The sequence below is a fragment of the Rhinopithecus bieti genome, unplaced genomic scaffold, assembly GCF_001698545.2.
Source record: "Rhinopithecus bieti isolate Rb0 unplaced genomic scaffold, ASM169854v2 scaffold_59220, whole genome shotgun sequence".
NCBI classification, from domain to species: domain Eukaryota; kingdom Metazoa; phylum Chordata; class Mammalia; order Primates; family Cercopithecidae; genus Rhinopithecus; species Rhinopithecus bieti.
Genome location: NW_016822842.1, coordinates 98,157 through 114,403, shown reverse-complemented (window position 1 = coordinate 114,403; position 16,247 = coordinate 98,157). Strand labels below are relative to the sequence as shown.

The 16,247-nt window shown below is 55.9% G+C and overlaps 1 protein-coding gene across 4 annotated transcripts in view; it reads left to right on the top strand.

Moving 5' to 3' along the window:
* Positions 1–16,247, top strand: part of BMP1 (bone morphogenetic protein 1) — a 56,047-nt gene that overhangs the window by 34,148 nt on the left and 5,652 nt on the right. For 3 of the 4 annotated variants that reach the window (XM_017861096.1, XM_017861097.1, XM_017861098.1), the window contains 9 exons: positions 26–171; positions 305–500; positions 1,138–1,263; positions 2,359–2,519; positions 2,900–3,080; positions 7,391–7,516; positions 12,423–12,550; positions 12,869–13,082; positions 14,997–15,247. In XM_017861096.1, the coding sequence (XP_017716585.1) occupies positions 26–171; positions 305–500; positions 1,138–1,263; positions 2,359–2,519; positions 2,900–3,080; positions 7,391–7,516; positions 12,423–12,550; positions 12,869–13,082; positions 14,997–15,247 (1,529 nt within the window). Of the gene's footprint in view, positions 1–25; positions 172–304; positions 501–1,137; positions 1,264–2,358; positions 2,520–2,899; positions 3,081–6,709; positions 7,075–7,390; positions 7,517–12,422; positions 12,551–12,868; positions 13,083–14,996; positions 15,248–16,247 lie in introns of those variants that run through there. The other variant, XM_017861099.1, reaches the window with a different exon arrangement.

Below are 16,247 nucleotides of genomic sequence, written 5' to 3'. Positions count from 1 at the left end.
CCCACCCTATCCTGTGTCCCCACAGCCATCTGCGGGGGTGATGTGAAAAAGGACTATGGCCACATTCAATCACCCAACTACCCAGATGATTACCGGCCCAGCAAAGTCTGCATCTGGCGGATCCAGGTGTCTGAAGGCTTCCACGTGGGCCTCACATTCCAGTCCTTTGAGGTAGGTCATCGGCCCTGTGATCTGACATTTGAATCCTGCAGTCGCTCCCTGGGACAGCTGCCTCTCTTTGGGCTCCCGGGGGTGGGTCTCTGGCAGCCAGAGCCCCTTCCACTGATGAAGCCTCAATGCCTAGATTGAGCGCCACGACAGCTGTGCCTATGACTATCTGGAGGTGCGTGACGGGCACAGTGAGAGCAGCACCCTCATCGGGCGCTACTGTGGCTACGAGAAGCCTGATGACATCAAGAGCACATCCAGCCGCCTCTGGCTCAAGTTCGTCTCTGACGGGTCCATTAACAAAGCGGGCTTTGCCGTCAACTTTTTCAAAGGTGCCTCCTCTCCTACTCTCCCCTGCCCCAAGTTGCTCCGTGACCTTCATTCCTTCTTCATTCACTCATTCAACACGGAGACTCTAGCAGGCATATGGATGCCAGTGAGACCCCAGGGATGTGCCCTTAAGAAGCTCAGGGCTAGCTGGGGAGAAGAGGTCCCCCAATGTGGATTAGAGGCAGGACCTGCTGTAGGACTCAGGGAGGAAAAAAGGCAGTTGGAGGTTTTTTTTACCTGTGTGACCTTGGGCAAGATATTCTCCCTGAACCTCAGTTTCTCATCTGTAAAATGGGCACAGTAACAGTCCGTCCGCCACAGGCTTCACATAAGGATTGATGGAGAAATGAAAGAGGGGTCCTTAGTCAAGGAACAGCACATGAGAGATACCAGCCCAGTCCATGTGCTCAGAAGGAAGGCTCTGTGGGGTCCCTCTGTGGGGTTCCAGCCACTGGGGAGCTGGGTGGGTCTTGGGGCTGAGTGGACAAGTGAGGCTCACAGCCAATTTCTTCCCTTGAATGGGGGTGAGGGGTGGTCATAAGAAGCATGAGGGACCCTGGACTTGACTCCCAAGCAGAGGTGGGAAGAGCGACCAGGCCCCTGCCTGGGGTCTGTGACACCCTTTCCTTCCCACCACAGAGGTGGACGAGTGCTCTCGGCCCAACCGCGGGGGCTGTGAGCAGCGGTGCCTCAACACCCTGGGTAGCTACAAGTGCAGCTGTGACCCCGGGTACGAGCTGGCCCCAGACAAGCGCCGCTGTGAGGGTGAGTGCCCCCAGACTGCCTCCGACCCTGTTCTCTCCCTGGCCCCAGCCCACCTGCCCAGATTTTTTTTTTTTTTTTTTAGACAGGCTCTTGCTCTGTCACCCAGGCTGGAAGTACAGTGGCTCAATCTTAGCTCACCACAGTCTCCAACTCCTGGGCTCAAGCAATCCTCTCACCTCGCCTCCCAAGTAGCTGGGACTACAGGCGCACACCACCTTGCCCAGCTAATTTTTAAAACTTTTTTGTAGAGATGGGGTCTTACTTTGTTGCCGAGGCTAGTCTCAAACTCCTGGCCTCAAATACTTCTCCTGCCTCGGCCTCCCAAAGTGCTGCGATCAGAGGCTTGAGTCACTGCCAAGATTTCTTATGCCCTTGGACAGACCCCTTCCTGGAAAAGCTAGATGGATACCCCAACACTCTTTTCATAGCTCATGGATAAGAACTACATGTCACATTGCAACCCCAAGAACACACTGTCCCCTGTAGGCTACATTCTGGCTTTGGGTTTCTTTTGTTTTTTCATTCCTGTGTGGTTTTTTGGGTTTTTTTTTGTAAATGACCATCTTGACCTGCTAATTGATATCACCACCCACTAAGGTGTTATGATCTACAGGTTGGGAAACCCCTGTTGTGGGACAGGCACTGTTTCTGCCTCTCCACGCGTGGTCCTGAGATGCTGGGGACAGCACTCTGAGGCTAATGGCTCCAGCTCACTAGGCCAATCTTGCCGTGCCCCTGAGCCGCTCCCTTTCCTGCACCTCCCAGGACCGCCCCTCCCTAAACTGCTTTCCCTGAGCCCCTTACTCCCCTCACTCCCTCTTGGCAGATCCTTGGCCTGTTCATTTGCAGAGAAGATAGAAATGGCCACACTTATGACCCCTTAGTTCCCCCACTCCTCCCTACAGGCTCACCCCTGAAGACACCGAACCCACCCTGCCTCCTCCCGTCTGCCCCAGAGGGACCAGACACAGGTCCCTGAGCCTTGGGGAATCCACAGGCTCCCCATCTTCTCCTTACTGCTTCCCAGCCCACGTCTCAGCCCTTTCCCATGGCAGGGGCTCCCCGCAGATGATGCCACCTTCCTTGTCCCTGCAGCTGCCTGTGGCGGATTCCTCACCAAGCTCAACGGCTCCATCACCAGCCCAGGCTGGCCCAAGGAGTACCCCCCCAACAAGAACTGCATCTGGCAGCTGGTGGCCCCCACCCAGTACCGCATCTCCCTGCAGTTTGACTTCTTCGAGACAGAGGGCAATGATGTAAGTGCCCACCGGGGGCTGAGGTGGGACAGGAAGCTGTGAGGCGTGGGCATTCAGCTCGATGCCTGCTTCATGTCCTCTGAGAGCAGGCCCAGCAGAAACACTCTGCAAATGTCAAGGAGAGACTGCTCTCAGCTCGGGAAACACAGGAGGGAGGGCCCCGAAGGGGGTGGAGGAACATGTGGCAAGTGGGAGGAAGTGTGGAGGGGTGTGGAGCAAGGGAAGGCTTAGGGCTGGCTTGGGGAGCACAGGAGGATCCAGTGATGGGGAGCAGCTAAGTCAAGGCTAAAGGATGTGCAGAGCAGAGAGCTTCCCAAGGGCGGAAGTAGTCAAGAGAGGCTTCCTGGAGGAGGCAGGCCTGGAGCTGGGCTCCCCTGCAGGTGTGCAAGTACGACTTCGTGGAGGTGCGCAGTGGACTCACAGCCGACTCCAAGCTGCATGGCAAGTTCTGTGGTTCTGAGAAGCCGGAGGTGATCACCTCCCAGTACAACAACATGCGCGTGGAGTTCAAGTCCGACAACACCGTATCCAAAAAGGGCTTCAAGGCCCACTTCTTCTCAGGTATCCCCGGACTGCCCAGCTCCTAGCCCCGCCTCTCCTCGGAGAACAGTGCTCCCTTTCTCCCTGCCCCTGCACCCCTGTACTCCCCAGACCTCCCTGGTGCCAGGCAGGCAGAGTCTGCCCCCTGCTCCCCACCACTTCCCTCCCCCATCAAGCCAGCCCTTCTGATATCCAAATCCCATTATTCCTGAGCCCTCAGGGTTGTAATGACTGGGGCCTGAGGATGGGTAGAATATAAGCATTCAGAAATCAGCACCCAGAAGCGAAGAAAAGGGTATTCCAGGTGTCAGGAGCTGTACAAGCCAAGGCCTGGGAGAGGGCAGGTCCTAGGAACAGGCAGTTCAAGAATGTGGGTGGATGGAGGAGAGGCAGGTGTTTGCCTTGGACTGTGTGGGGCAGAGTTTCTGGCAGTGGCAGACTTCTAATCAGACCCTCTACAAGCCACATAGGTTCACACTGGGGCCTTCAGAAAGATGAGTAGTGGCTGGGTGCAGTGGCTCACGCCTGTAATCCGAGCACTCAGGGAGGCTGAGGTGGGAGGATCACTTGAGCCCAGGAGTTCAAGACCAGCCTAGACAACATAGCAAGACCCCATCTCTATAAAAAATTTTAAAATTAGCAGGGTGTAGTCATGTGTGTCTGTAGTCCCAACTACTTAGGAGGCTGAGATAGAAGGATTGCTTGAGCCCAGGAGTTTGAGACTGCAATGAACAATGATCTCATCACTCACTCCAGACCCTGTTTCTAAAAATTTTTTTTAAAAAGGAGAAGGATGAGTCACCTGCTTCCTTCAATACCAAAGCCTTGGGACTCCGCTGAGCCAGTGGGCAGGAACTCAGATCCAATTAGCACATGTTGATTGACAGCTGCCCCACCTAAGGCCTGGGCTCCAGTCCCTTGGCCTCATTTGGGCCTTTGATGGCCCCATCTTCGGGTGGTCTCAGGGGTGATCAGCAGCCCCTGGCCCAGCCTCTCTGAGCTGATCCTCCGGGTCCAGGAGATCTCCCCTTCTTTGTGAATCACTCATCCCTTCACCCTGGGGTGAGGCTGTAAGGTAGCTGGTGGTCCCCAGAGGTAACAGGACACAGGCCCATGCAGTGAAGGGTATGAGTGGAGTGGAGTTGGGGAGAGAGGGAGGTCAGGGTCTGGCTGGAGCAGGCCCATGGATCCTCACTCCGAGCCTGCCTGCTGGGCTGGACAGGGAATAGGCAGGAAGGCAGGATGCCCACGGCTGAGTCCATGCTGCCTTCCTTCTCCCCTCCTTCGCCCAGGGTCCTGCATCCTCAAGCCCCCTCTGTGGCTGCCCTGCACCCCTGCCTGACCCCTGGATGCCATGCACCTGCCCCTGCACTGGCTCCCTGCTTGGCACTGCCAGCCACCCTGCTCTGCCCGTTGACCTCCTACCCCCAGCCCCCGCTTGCTGAGACCCTCCCCATGCCAAGCCAATTTCTTCCTTCCCTGTGCCCACCTGGGACTCCTAAGAGGTGCTCGCCAGAGGGCTGAGAGGATGTAACACCTGCTCAGGGGCAGGCTCTGCCCCGGGAAACCATTACCTGCTTACTCTCGTCTCTTTCTGCCCTTCTGTTGCTCCAGTCTTGGAGGGGGCAGGGGACCGACACTCACAACTGTCAGGCCTGGAGTTACTGCTCTACGCCATGCCCTGGTCGACACTATGCCCACCCCACCCTCAGCCCTGCACAGAGACACACACGCCCACACGCACACACATGTGCACACACATTGCCCCACCGCACAAGAAACCTGCAGAGGACCCCCACTGGGGGCATCGAGGCTCAGCCCTCAGGGCCTGGGGCATCTGACTCTGGCCCCCGAGAAGGGGGGCTATTTGGACTTTTGGGACACCCACCGAGGAGACCCTAAGCCAAGAAGGAGAAGAAAGAGCCTGAAGACCTTCAGTCTGACCCCTGCCACCTTCCGGGGCATTTGGGCACTGTAGGGTGAGTGCCACCTCCTTGCTTGGGCCCATGCCCACCTCCTCCACCCCACCCCCCTGCAACCTGCTCCCCCCAGCTCCCAGGTGAGGCTGCCCACTCCTGCCCCGGACACTGAAGCAGGACTCACTTTCCCCCACTCATTCATCCAGCCATTCACGTACCTGTCCATTTGCATTTGGCAGGTGTAATTTTACCCCTGCTGTGTACCAGGCACTGGGCTGGGTATCTAGGGCACACATGTGAGGAAGGGATGGAGCGAAGACTTTGCTCAGTCTGTAAGCCGGGTCCCCCAAAGCTTCTAGCACAGTCACTGGAGATGTCCTCAGTGAACCCCAGGATGGCTTGCAGGGTGCCCTTCACCCCCACATTTTCTGCAGGGCTGATTCAAAGGCAGCTCATGGAGGGCTGTTGATCAGGCCCCCTCTGATGTGTTAACTGAGCAAGAACCCTTGAGAAGGACTTGGGGACTCCACCTCTTGGCCTGGGTTCCTGTGGCCCCTCGGGGTCTAGCCTACCTGGTCATGGGTTGGAGAAGCAGGGCCTTCTGGAAGCCGATGTTCCAGCCCTTGGGCCCCCGTCCTGATGGGGATCAGGAATAGGCCCCCTTGCACAGATCCCCGCCTGGCCAGTTCAATGCCAGCAGGCATCTTTCCACCTCATGGTTCATCTCGGGAATTCTGGGAGTCCACTGGGATCCCTCACCTTCCCTGGATATGCCCGCTTCTATGCCATGCACACCATCCCCCAAGTGACTACAGACAGACCTGAGTGTATGTGGCTGTGGCACACACACCCGTGACCATGTGCCACTTCTGTGCTTTGGGCACAGATTGTGTTGTCGTGTAGTGGTAGTGTGGGTCCCTTCTGACACGTGGCCGTTGCCCCTCTGCGAGCCATCTGCTAATGAGCTACCATCTCTGCCTTTACACATGACGTGTATCCCAGGTCTAGGTGTCCCATGCACCTGTGTGTAATTGTCCTGTCCCCTGGTGTGTCTGTGCTGTCTGTGCTTGATATCTGTGTTGCCCTCCTCACACATAGGTGGGAGTGCAGAGTGTGTATTCTTTGTATGCACCTGTACACAGGCTGGGCGGGCAAGTGAGGATGTGTGTGTAGTTGGCTGTGTATGCTGTATCTGTAAATTTGCATGGGTAAATTGGAGCGTGTGTCTGTGGCATATTGGGTAAGTGGTGTACCATGCATATGTATGTGTTGCCGTGGACCCACCTGTGTTGCCACATTTGGGTAACAGTACATCCATGCACCTGGGTCCAGGTGTATTTGTGAGTGTTTTCGCTAACACACTCTGTAGATGTTGCCGCCCAGCCCTTCCCAAGTACTGCTCCCCTCCACCGACGACTCCCCAGTTCTCTCCTTCCCTGATGCAATGCACACCTAGTGGGCTATGCGTGCCGTCCCTCCAGGCCTTCTCCTGCCACAGGCTCTGTCTCTGTCCCGTCGCTGTGCCTTCTGCCCCTGCTAACCCAGCCCTCCGTGCCCTGGCTGCGCCCAGACATGGCCACCCCGCATGTATGTCCGCCTGCCCTCACGTCCCACCCTGCCCTCGGACCCACCTCGGAGGCCCTGGGTCTGGTTTTCACTGCTGTCCCTCCCTGGCCCCTGCCCTCCACCCCCACCCCTTGGTCCCTGTTCTCCTTCTCTCTCTCGTTTCAGAAAAGAGGCCAGCTCTGCAGCCCCCTCGGGGACGCCCCCACCAGCTCAAATTCCGAGTGCAGAAAAGAAACCGGACCCCCCAGTGAGGCCTGCCAGGCCTCCCGGACCCCTTGTTACTCAGGAACCTCACCTTGGACGGAATGGGATGGGGGCTTCGGTGCCCACCCACCCCCCACCTCCACTCTGCCATTCCGGCCCACCTCCCTCTGGCCGGACAGAACTGGTGCTCTCTTCTCCCCACTGTGCCCGTCCGCGGACCGGGGACCCTTCCCCGTGCCCTACCCCCTCCCATTTTGATGGTGTCTGTGACATTTCCTGTTGTGAAGTAAAAGAGGGACCCCTGCGTCCTGCTCCTTTCTCTTGCAGTCTGCTTGTCCATGTGTCTGTTTTTCCACTTGTCCATCTGTCCAGTAAGCAGGTAATGGTGACCCATGCTGGTCCGCTCGGACCCCCGTCCTCCTCTCCCCACAGCTGGGCCCCACTCAGCTGGTCCTGCTGGACGCCCCTTTGGACCCCCTTGTCGCCTGGCCTCCCACTCCCCACCGCCTGGCCTGGCCAGCTCTGGCCAGCTGTTGCTCTGTCCCGGTGGGAGAAAGCCCAGCCAGGCCTCCACTTCCCCTGGGGCGTCCAGACCTCAGCCCTGCACAGACCCAGCGTCTGCCCTTATTTGCTCCCCTGCAGACAAGGACGAGTGCTCCAAGGATAACGGCGGCTGCCAGCAGGACTGCGTCAACACGTTCGGCAGTTATGAGTGCCAGTGCCGCAGTGGCTTCGTCCTCCATGACAACAAGCACGACTGCAAAGAAGGTACGGGCTGCATGCCAGGGGCGTCTGGGCTTGAAGGACCCGCTGCTGGCAGTGGAAGGCCAGCGGGTCATCTCTGTCGGCCTCCGTTTAGATTCTGGGGCCCGAGTGATCTCTGAGGCCCCATCGTTCCCCCTCCTGCAATGTCACACGCTCACTTCTGTTGCCCACATTAGGAGAGGAGGAGCTCACGGCTGCTTCGAGGCTTCATTTTCAGACTTTTCTAGTTTGCGCTTCTTAAAATGTCCAAGTCTCTTTGTGACTTCCCACTGGCACAGAGGCAAGAAAGGATAGTGGGTAAGAGCACAGTCTCCAGAGCCAGGTGGTCTGGCCCAGCCCTGCTGCTTCACTAGCTGTGTGCCTTTGAGTGACTCTTTACCCTCTCTGTGCCTTGGTTTGCTCCTGCGTAAAATGTAGATAATAATAATAGTACCCACCTCAGAGGGGCACTGGGAGCTTGACATGCCCCAAGCAGGGCCTGGCTCACCGCAAGCACAGTGGCATCTGTTACCATTATCGGTCACACTTATAACCCCTGGGGATGCTCAGAACAGGGCCACTGCCTTCCTGGCAGTGAAGCCCTGCACACATTTAAAAATAGCTCTAGGCCGGGCGCGGTGGCTCATGCCTGTAATCCCAGCACTTTGGGAGGCCGAGGCGGGAGGATCTCTTGAGCTCAGGCATTCAAGACCAGCCTAGGCAACATAGTGAGACCCTGTCTCTATTTTATTTTTAAACAGGTTTTGAAACTAAAAATAAAGTAAAATAGGCCGGCGCAGTGGTTCACACCTGTAATCCCAGTACTTTGGGAGGCTGAGGCGGGCAGATTGCTTCAGCCCGGGAATTAAAGACCAACCTGGGCAACGTGGTGAAACCCCATCTCTGCAATAAATACAAAAAATTAGCTGGGTGTAGTGGTGCATGCCTGTAGTCCCAGCTACCCTGAAGGCTGAGGTGGGAGAATCACCTGAGTCTGGGGAGGCTGAGGCTGCATGAGCCGAGATCACACCACTGCACTCCAGCCTGGGTGACAGAGTGGGAAAAAACAAATAAAAATATAAATAAATAAATAAAGCAAAATAAAAACAGCTCTCAGGGCATCACCAGCCTGGGTGACAGACTGGGAAGAAATAAATAAATAAATACATAAAGCAAAATAAAAACAGTTCTCAGGGCATCACCAGTATCCCCTAATACCTCCTGGGACTTGATACCTCACAGGCCCGCTCTAAGTCAGGGATTCCCCTGTGGCCCTTGCCTGCTGGGTGTGTCCAATCCCAGCAGCACAACATAGACTTGCCACTACCACTGAACGTCTGTGTGACTTTGGGTGAGTCACTCAACCTCTCTGTGTTTCAGTTTCCTCATCCATGAAATGATAAAAAATGATAGGCCGGGCGCAGTGGCTCACGCCTGTAATCCCAGTACTTTGGGAGGCCAAGGTGGGCGGATCACTTGAGATCAGGAGTTCAGGACCAGCTTGACCAACATGATGAAACCCCATCTCTACTAAAAATATAAAAAATTAGCCGGGTGTGGTGGCACGCACCTGTAATCCCAGCTACTCAGGAGGCTGAGGCAGAAGAATTGCTTGAACCTGGAAGGCAGAGGTTGCAGTGAGCCGAGATCATGCCATTGCACTCTAGCCTGGGCAACAGAGCAAGACTCCATTTCAAAAACTAAAATTAATAAAAATGACGCCTACCTTGCAAGGTACTAAGCTTTATAGACATGGCTCTGAGCCCTTAGCACCATGCTTGGCAAGTGATTCTTCTTACCCTGGTTAGGTTGACAACCCAGGTATAAACAGATGCGCTGCTCACAAGCAGACACAGAACCGAAGGCCTCAACAGTGAACCAGTGGACAGTCGAGGGCTTCCAACCCTGTGACCTCAGGCTTCCCAAATACACAGTTCCTGAGTCATGGAACTAGCTAGAGGGGACCTTATACTGATGTTGTCTAAACTGTATTCTGCCTCTGTACTCCCTTGTGTCAAAAGATGGTTTGGTAAAAAACAGAATCCATAAAATACCCAGGACAGGGGTGAAGCTCCTGGAGAAGATGGACTGTTTACCTTTCCATCTGCTGATTCACCTAAGAAGCACGTGTGGTTTCTTACTCAGGTGGTAGGTTAATTACAGATCCCTAAGCATTTCCTGATTCCTACAGAGGACCCAGCACTTTGCAAAGATCTGTAGGGAATTCAAGACAGGAGCCCCTCTATTCCCATGGAGATTGCAGCCTAGCTGGGGAGAGACATGGGTGTGCAAGGAACACAGGGGGCATGGCAGGCCAGAGCGCAAAAAGGGAGGGCAGGGGGCTGTGTGAACTCACTGATGGGTAATTGTGACAGCTCATGGTTCAAGTGTGGGTAGACAGGAGCTTCACCTGCCTCCACCAGGGACTTGCAAAGGCCCTGTTTTCGGGGCTCTCGTGCTGTATCTTGCCCATCCTTTTCCCCACCAGCCATAGTGCCTGGCCGCCTCTTTCCCCAAGTGAAACCTGTCCGATGACATGATCATGAATAATGATCATCAGCTTTTAAATTTGAGTTGGGGCCGGGCGTGGTGGCTCATGCCTATAATCCCAGCACTTTGGGAAGCTGAAGGGGGCGGATTGCCCGAGCTCAGGAGCTCGAGACCAGCCTGGGCAACATGGCAAGCCTGTAGTCCCAGCTGCTTGGGAGGCTGAGGTGCAAGAATTGCTTGAACCTGGGAGGCGGAGGTTGCAGTGAGCCAGGATCACACCACTTCACTCCAGCCTGGGCAACAGAGCAAGACCCTATCCACCCCCCGCTACAAAAAAAAAAAAAAAAATGAAAATCGAGTCGGGGAAGCCATGCTTTTCAGAGGCAGAAGTCAGATTGCCGTGGATTGAGGAGATCAGATCAGCAGTGAGAGTGGCTGTAGCAAGTGTTCCGGAAGGCAAGCTGGAAAGAAAAGGAGAGAGGATGGGCTGTAGCTGGAGGGGCCTGGGAGAGCTCTTTCAGGATGTGTGAAGGTTCTGAGGCTGCAGAGCTGAGGGAGAGCGTGAGGCTGGATCATTTGTGGTGTGAGGGTTCCCAGGTGTAAGCAGCAATGAGCTGCAGCTCCCGGAAGGGCAGTCCATCCTGACGGGGAGGAGGGACACTTGAGGCTGCAGGGCAGCAGGGCAGGTGGGTTTGCAGGTCGGAGTCCGGAGGTTGAAACCATTCATAGTGGAGGGCCCTGGCTTTCTCAGGAGATAGGAGAGAGGTGGTCTACCACTGGGAGCTGACACAGTAGCTTGAGGACGAGGCTGGATGTTTGCAGCAGTTACTAAGGAGGTGAGAGATGGAGCTGGTAAAGGCCAAATCCAAAGAGTGTCAAGTGGTCTGGGGGCCCAGGTGAGGCTGGAGCCACAGGTGGGGTTTTCTAAGATGGTGCTGTGCAGAACCGGAGATGCAGGGCCACGCAGGGTGCAGAGGAGCAGGCTGGGTGGTCAGCCCTGCAGTCAGTTAAGTCAATCGAGGAGGAAATACTGGGAGAGAATAGAAAGATCAAGACCCTGGAGGTCTCTCTAAAATTAAGAGGCCAGCCGGGCACAGTGGCTCATGCCTGTGACCCTAGCACTTTGGGAAGCTGAGGCAGGAGGATCGCTTGAAACCAGGAGTTTGAGATCAGTGTGGGGAACATAGTGAGACCCCATCTCTACAAAAACTAAAAATGAAAAAAATTACCCAGGTGGCATGCCTGTAGTCCCAGCTACTTGGGAGGCTGAGGCAGGAGGATCACTCGAGCCTGGGAGCTCAAGGCTATGGTGAGCTATGATCGCACCACTGCACTCCAGCCTGGGTAGCAAAGTGAGAACCCGTTTTTGTTTTTGTTTTTTAATTTTAATGAAGCCGAATGACCATGGTCAGGAAGGTGGGTCCTGAGCACCCCAAGGAACAGGAAGTGGCCACAGAGGGGTGATGTGTTTGTGATGTGGAGAAACAGTGGATGATGACAAAGCCCTCAAGGAACTGAGAGGCTGTCTTGGGTGGACCATTATGTGTCTGTTGACTTCACCTGGGAGGGTAGCAGGAGTGGGGGTGGGGAGAACTGAGTCAGGTGTCAAAGTCCCCTGTGACTGTCCAGGCTGCTGGAGATCAGTGGATGACAGCTTCAAGAAGGGGCACAGGTCAGCCGGGTGCAGTGGCTCATGCCTGTAATCCCAGCACTTTGGAAGGCCTAGGCAGGTGGATCACTTGAGGCCAGGAGTTCAAGACCAGCCTGGCCAACATGGTGAAACCCTGTGTCTACTAAAAATACAAAAATTAGCCAGGTATAGTGGCTCACGCCTGTAATCCGAGCACTTTGGGAGGCCAAGGTGGGCAGATCACCTGAGGTGGTGAGACCAGCCTAGCCAACATGGCGAAATCCCATCTCTACTAAAAATACAAAATTTAGCCAGGCATGGTGGCGCACGCCTGTAATCCAAGATACTGAGGAGGCTAAGGCAGGAGAATCGTTTAAACCTGGGAGGTAGAGGTTGCAGTGAGCAGAGATGACAGCACTGCATTCCAGCCTGGGCAACAGAGCGAGACTCCATCTCAAAAAGAAAAAAGAAAGAAAGAAAAAAAGAAAAATGGAGAGGCACAGGTGATGTGACCACTGTGCCCCAATACCTACAAAGGTCCAGGAGTTGTCCAGGGGAGCCTGCGATGGCTGCTTCATGAGTGCTGCCATGTGGGGCCTCACTCAAGGCTCTCGTAGGAATCAGGCAGCTAGATTTTCCCCAGACACAGATAAACTCATGAAAAATAAATGATGCCTGCCTGCCATCCATTTCATAAATGGGACAAGAGATGGAAGGAAGGAGGGGGGCAGGAGGGAAGGGCCTTCCCCGCAGGAGGCATTGGAGCTTGGGGTCCCTCTCTATCCCCTTCCGTCACTCGCTTCCCTGCAGCCGGCTGTGACCACAAGGTGACATCCACCAGTGGTACCATCACCAGCCCCAACTGGCCTGACAAGTATCCCAGCAAGAAGGAGTGCACGTGGGCCATCTCCAGCACCCCCGGGCACCGGGTCAAGCTGGTAAGGGGCCCCTTCCCACTCCTTATGTGGTGTGGCCACCCCCGGTCAGAGGCACTGCCCAGAGCCGCATAGGCTGCAGGCTGAGCCCAGAGGCCTGCTATCCCCAGGAGACCCCAAGTCTGGCCTGGACAGAGCCCCTTTCCCAGTATAAGTTAGGGGCATCCCTGCCTTTGCCCTATTCCTGGGCCCTCCTTCATTGTCATCCCCAGCTGTGGCCGCTCCCATGGGTGTCCGTGAGGCCTAGGTTTGGGGCCCCCGTCCTCGCCCCACCTGCCCTCCAGGCAAATTTTTATCTGTGCTCCTTCCTCATCCCCCTAGACCTTCATGGAGATGGACATCGAGTCCCAGCCTGAGTGTGCCTACGACCACCTGGAGGTGTTCGACGGGCGAGACGCCAAGGCCCCCGTCCTCGGCCGCTTCTGTGGGAGCAAGAAGCCGGAGCCCGTCCTGGCCACAGGCAGCCGCATGTTCCTGCGCTTCTACTCAGATAACTCGGTCCAGCGAAAGGGCTTCCAGGCTTCCCACGCCACAGGTACTGTCATTGGTTGTGGGAGTTTTCACTGAGCCTGGTCTCTAAGACGGGTAGAGTCAGGGGTTACAAAGCGGGTATGAAGGCATAGAGGGACTGAGCCCTGTGACCCAGGGCCGGGGGTGTGGGTGATGCAAACATTGTGTCCTGAGAACCAGGCCTGAGAGGCAGGGATAGGAGAATGTGGTTAGGGATTAGGATGGCAGTGATGACGATGGGCAGGAGAGGTTAGGGAACTCAGGGACAGAGAGGAAGGCCCCCAGAGGTCCCCCTGAGAGCATGCTGGCCACTGCAGCAGCCCAGCCACACACCAACTCTGAAATATACTCTATTCATTCTCCAATATTTATTTATTTATTTATTTTTATTTTTATTTATTTTTTATTTTCTGAGATGGAGTCTTGCTTTGTTGCCCCGGCTGGAGTGCAGTGCTCTGATCTTGGCTCACTACAACCTCCACTTCCTGGGTTCAAGCGATTCTCCTGCCTCAGCCTCCTGTGTAGCTGGGATTACAGGAGCCCGCCACCATGCCCAGCTAATTTTTGTATTTTTAGTAGAGACAGGGTTTCGTCATGTTGGCCAGGCTGGTCTCAAACTCCTGACCTCAGGTGATCCTTGGCCTTGGCCTCCCAAAGTGCTGAGATTACAGGCGTGAGCCACCATGCCCGGCCTGATACTTATTGACATGTAGTATGGATGAGGCTGTATCCTAAATGCAGGTCCCACAAACAGACCAAGCAAAGATCCCAGCCCTCGAGGGGCTTGCTCGGCTTTCACTTGCTTACTGATTCAGCAGCCATGGACTGAGCTCCCCTCTGCGAGAGGACTGAGGGGCATATGACCTGAATCAGGCATGAGTCCTTCACCCCTGCTCCCAACCCCATACTAGGAACTCACAGTCCAGGAGAGAGACAAGGCAGGCACCGCCCGTGACAGCGTGAGTCCAAGCGGGAGCCAGGCAGGAAGAAAGGTACCCCGGCCTAACTGGGCATGAGTTGACAGAAGCATTCAAGGCAAGGGGAGGTACCCAGGCAGAGATGCAACCCCAGCCCAAGCCCAGGGTGTGCCCAGGTGACAGCTGGTCATTTGGTTTGGCCGGAGCAACAGGTGTGTGAGGACAGCAGGTTGTGGGAATGATGTGGCTGCAGAGAAAGGCTGGAGCCCAGGGGGACGCCTTGAATGCCAGACCAAGGATGCCACGAGGGAGCTTTGCAGTCTCCTCTTGGGTCCTGAGCCACCTGTCAGGGCATCCCCAGAGCTGATGGTCCACAGCTTCTCCTCTTCCCCTTCAACTCAGACCCTGACCCAGCCCGACCCGGCCCTCTCCCCACCTACTCTAGGGAGACCTGAGTGCCAGGTGCACAGAGGCCAGAGGGCCTGGGGAGGAGGGTGGCCCCATGCACTGTCCTCTGCCCCTCCCAGCACAAGGTCACAAACCGGAGGCCTGGAACTCCATCTGGCCCTCAGACCTGCTATGTTTGGCCCAGGCTGTGTTTTTTTTAAATGTGAGCCAACGCTTAAAAGTTAGGGGTTTTCATATAAAACCCAGATGTACGGCTTCTCTCTTGAAAATGGAAACTGCGGCAACACTGGGCCCACATTCTTCCATGACAGCCATCAGCTGGAGCAAATGAGCAATGTCCTCTTTAGACAAAGTGTGTGGTGCCTCGTGCCGCCGCTCCACGCTGCCTTCCTCTCAGCGAGCCTCACCGCCTGTCCCCCTCAACCTAGGGCCAAGGTCCCTTTATTTAGAGATGGGGCAGCAGAGCACTGTTCTGGGCCAGACCCCCACCCACCCATCACTGGCCATGTGGCCTTCGTCTAGGCCTCCATCCTGCCGTGAGGATTCGGCATGGTGTGCCATGGAGCCTGGCACCTCCGGTGCTCAGGGCTGGTGGCCAATCTTGTCCTCTACAGAGTGCGGGGGCCAGGTACGGGCAGATGTGAAGACCAAGGACCTTTACTCCCACGCCCAGTTTGGCGACAACAACTACCCTGGGGGTGTGGACTGTGAGTGGGTCATTGTGGCTGAGGAAGGCTATGGCGTGGAGCTCGTGTTCCAGACCTTTGAGGTGGAGGAGGAGACTGACTGCGGCTACGACTACATGGAGCTCTTCGATGGCTACGACAGCACAGCCCCCAGGCTGGGGCGCTACTGTGGCTCAGGGGTGAGGCCCCTGCCCCTTGCCCTCCTGGCCCCATGCCCCACACTGTCCTCCACCCTTCTTGTCCCAATCCCCAAGACCTAGCGCCCACACAGGCCCCAGAAGTTGAGTGCAGCATGCGTGTGGCCCTCTGTGGGAGCCCAGAGGCCCAGCCTGGTTGGGGCTGCTCGAAGACACTGTCCCATCCCCGACCTAGGAAACCCAGTCCTTTCTGGGCAACCTAGAGGTTGCTATGGCCTCTGACCCAGGCCTGCTTCAGAACCAGTTGGCCAGGGCCTGCAGGGGATGGAGCTTCCCCTGTCCCTCCTTTCCTTACCCCTCCTCCAAGGCAGCCCACCAGGGCCTGGAATGGGGGGCAGAGGTTGGTACCAGAGCCAGGGACAGGGGGCCTGAGCGGAGTGGCCCTCACCAGTCCTTTTGCTGGAGCCATATATACCCTTTTCATTTCCTCTGCCAATTTCTCCTCCTGGTGAGAGGCCAGCTTGTCCCAAAGTTCTTCCTGCTGCTGTCCCAGTGGCCCCTGGGCACTGCTTCTTGGTCCATAAAATGGCACATTCAGAGGCAATGAGCAAAAGTCAACTTGATGGGCTTTTACCTAAGGACATGGGCTTAGCCTTATGTGCATTTATTTTCCTCCCTGTAAGAGCGTGCAGCTTCTTTTTTTTCTTGTCCTTTCCTGAGGATTTCAGAGACAGACTTTTCTTCCTACCCATCTCTCTCTCTTCCCCCTACCACCCTCTCTCTCTCTGTCACACACACGCACACGCACACCCACCCCCACACACACACACCCCCACCCACACACACCCACACACACACGCACCTCCACACACACACACGCACACGCACACCCCCACACACACACACACGCACACGCACACCCCCCCACACACACACACACCCACCCACACACACCCACACACACACGCACCTACACACACACACACGCACACCCACACACACACCTACACACACACACACGCACACCCACACACACACCCAC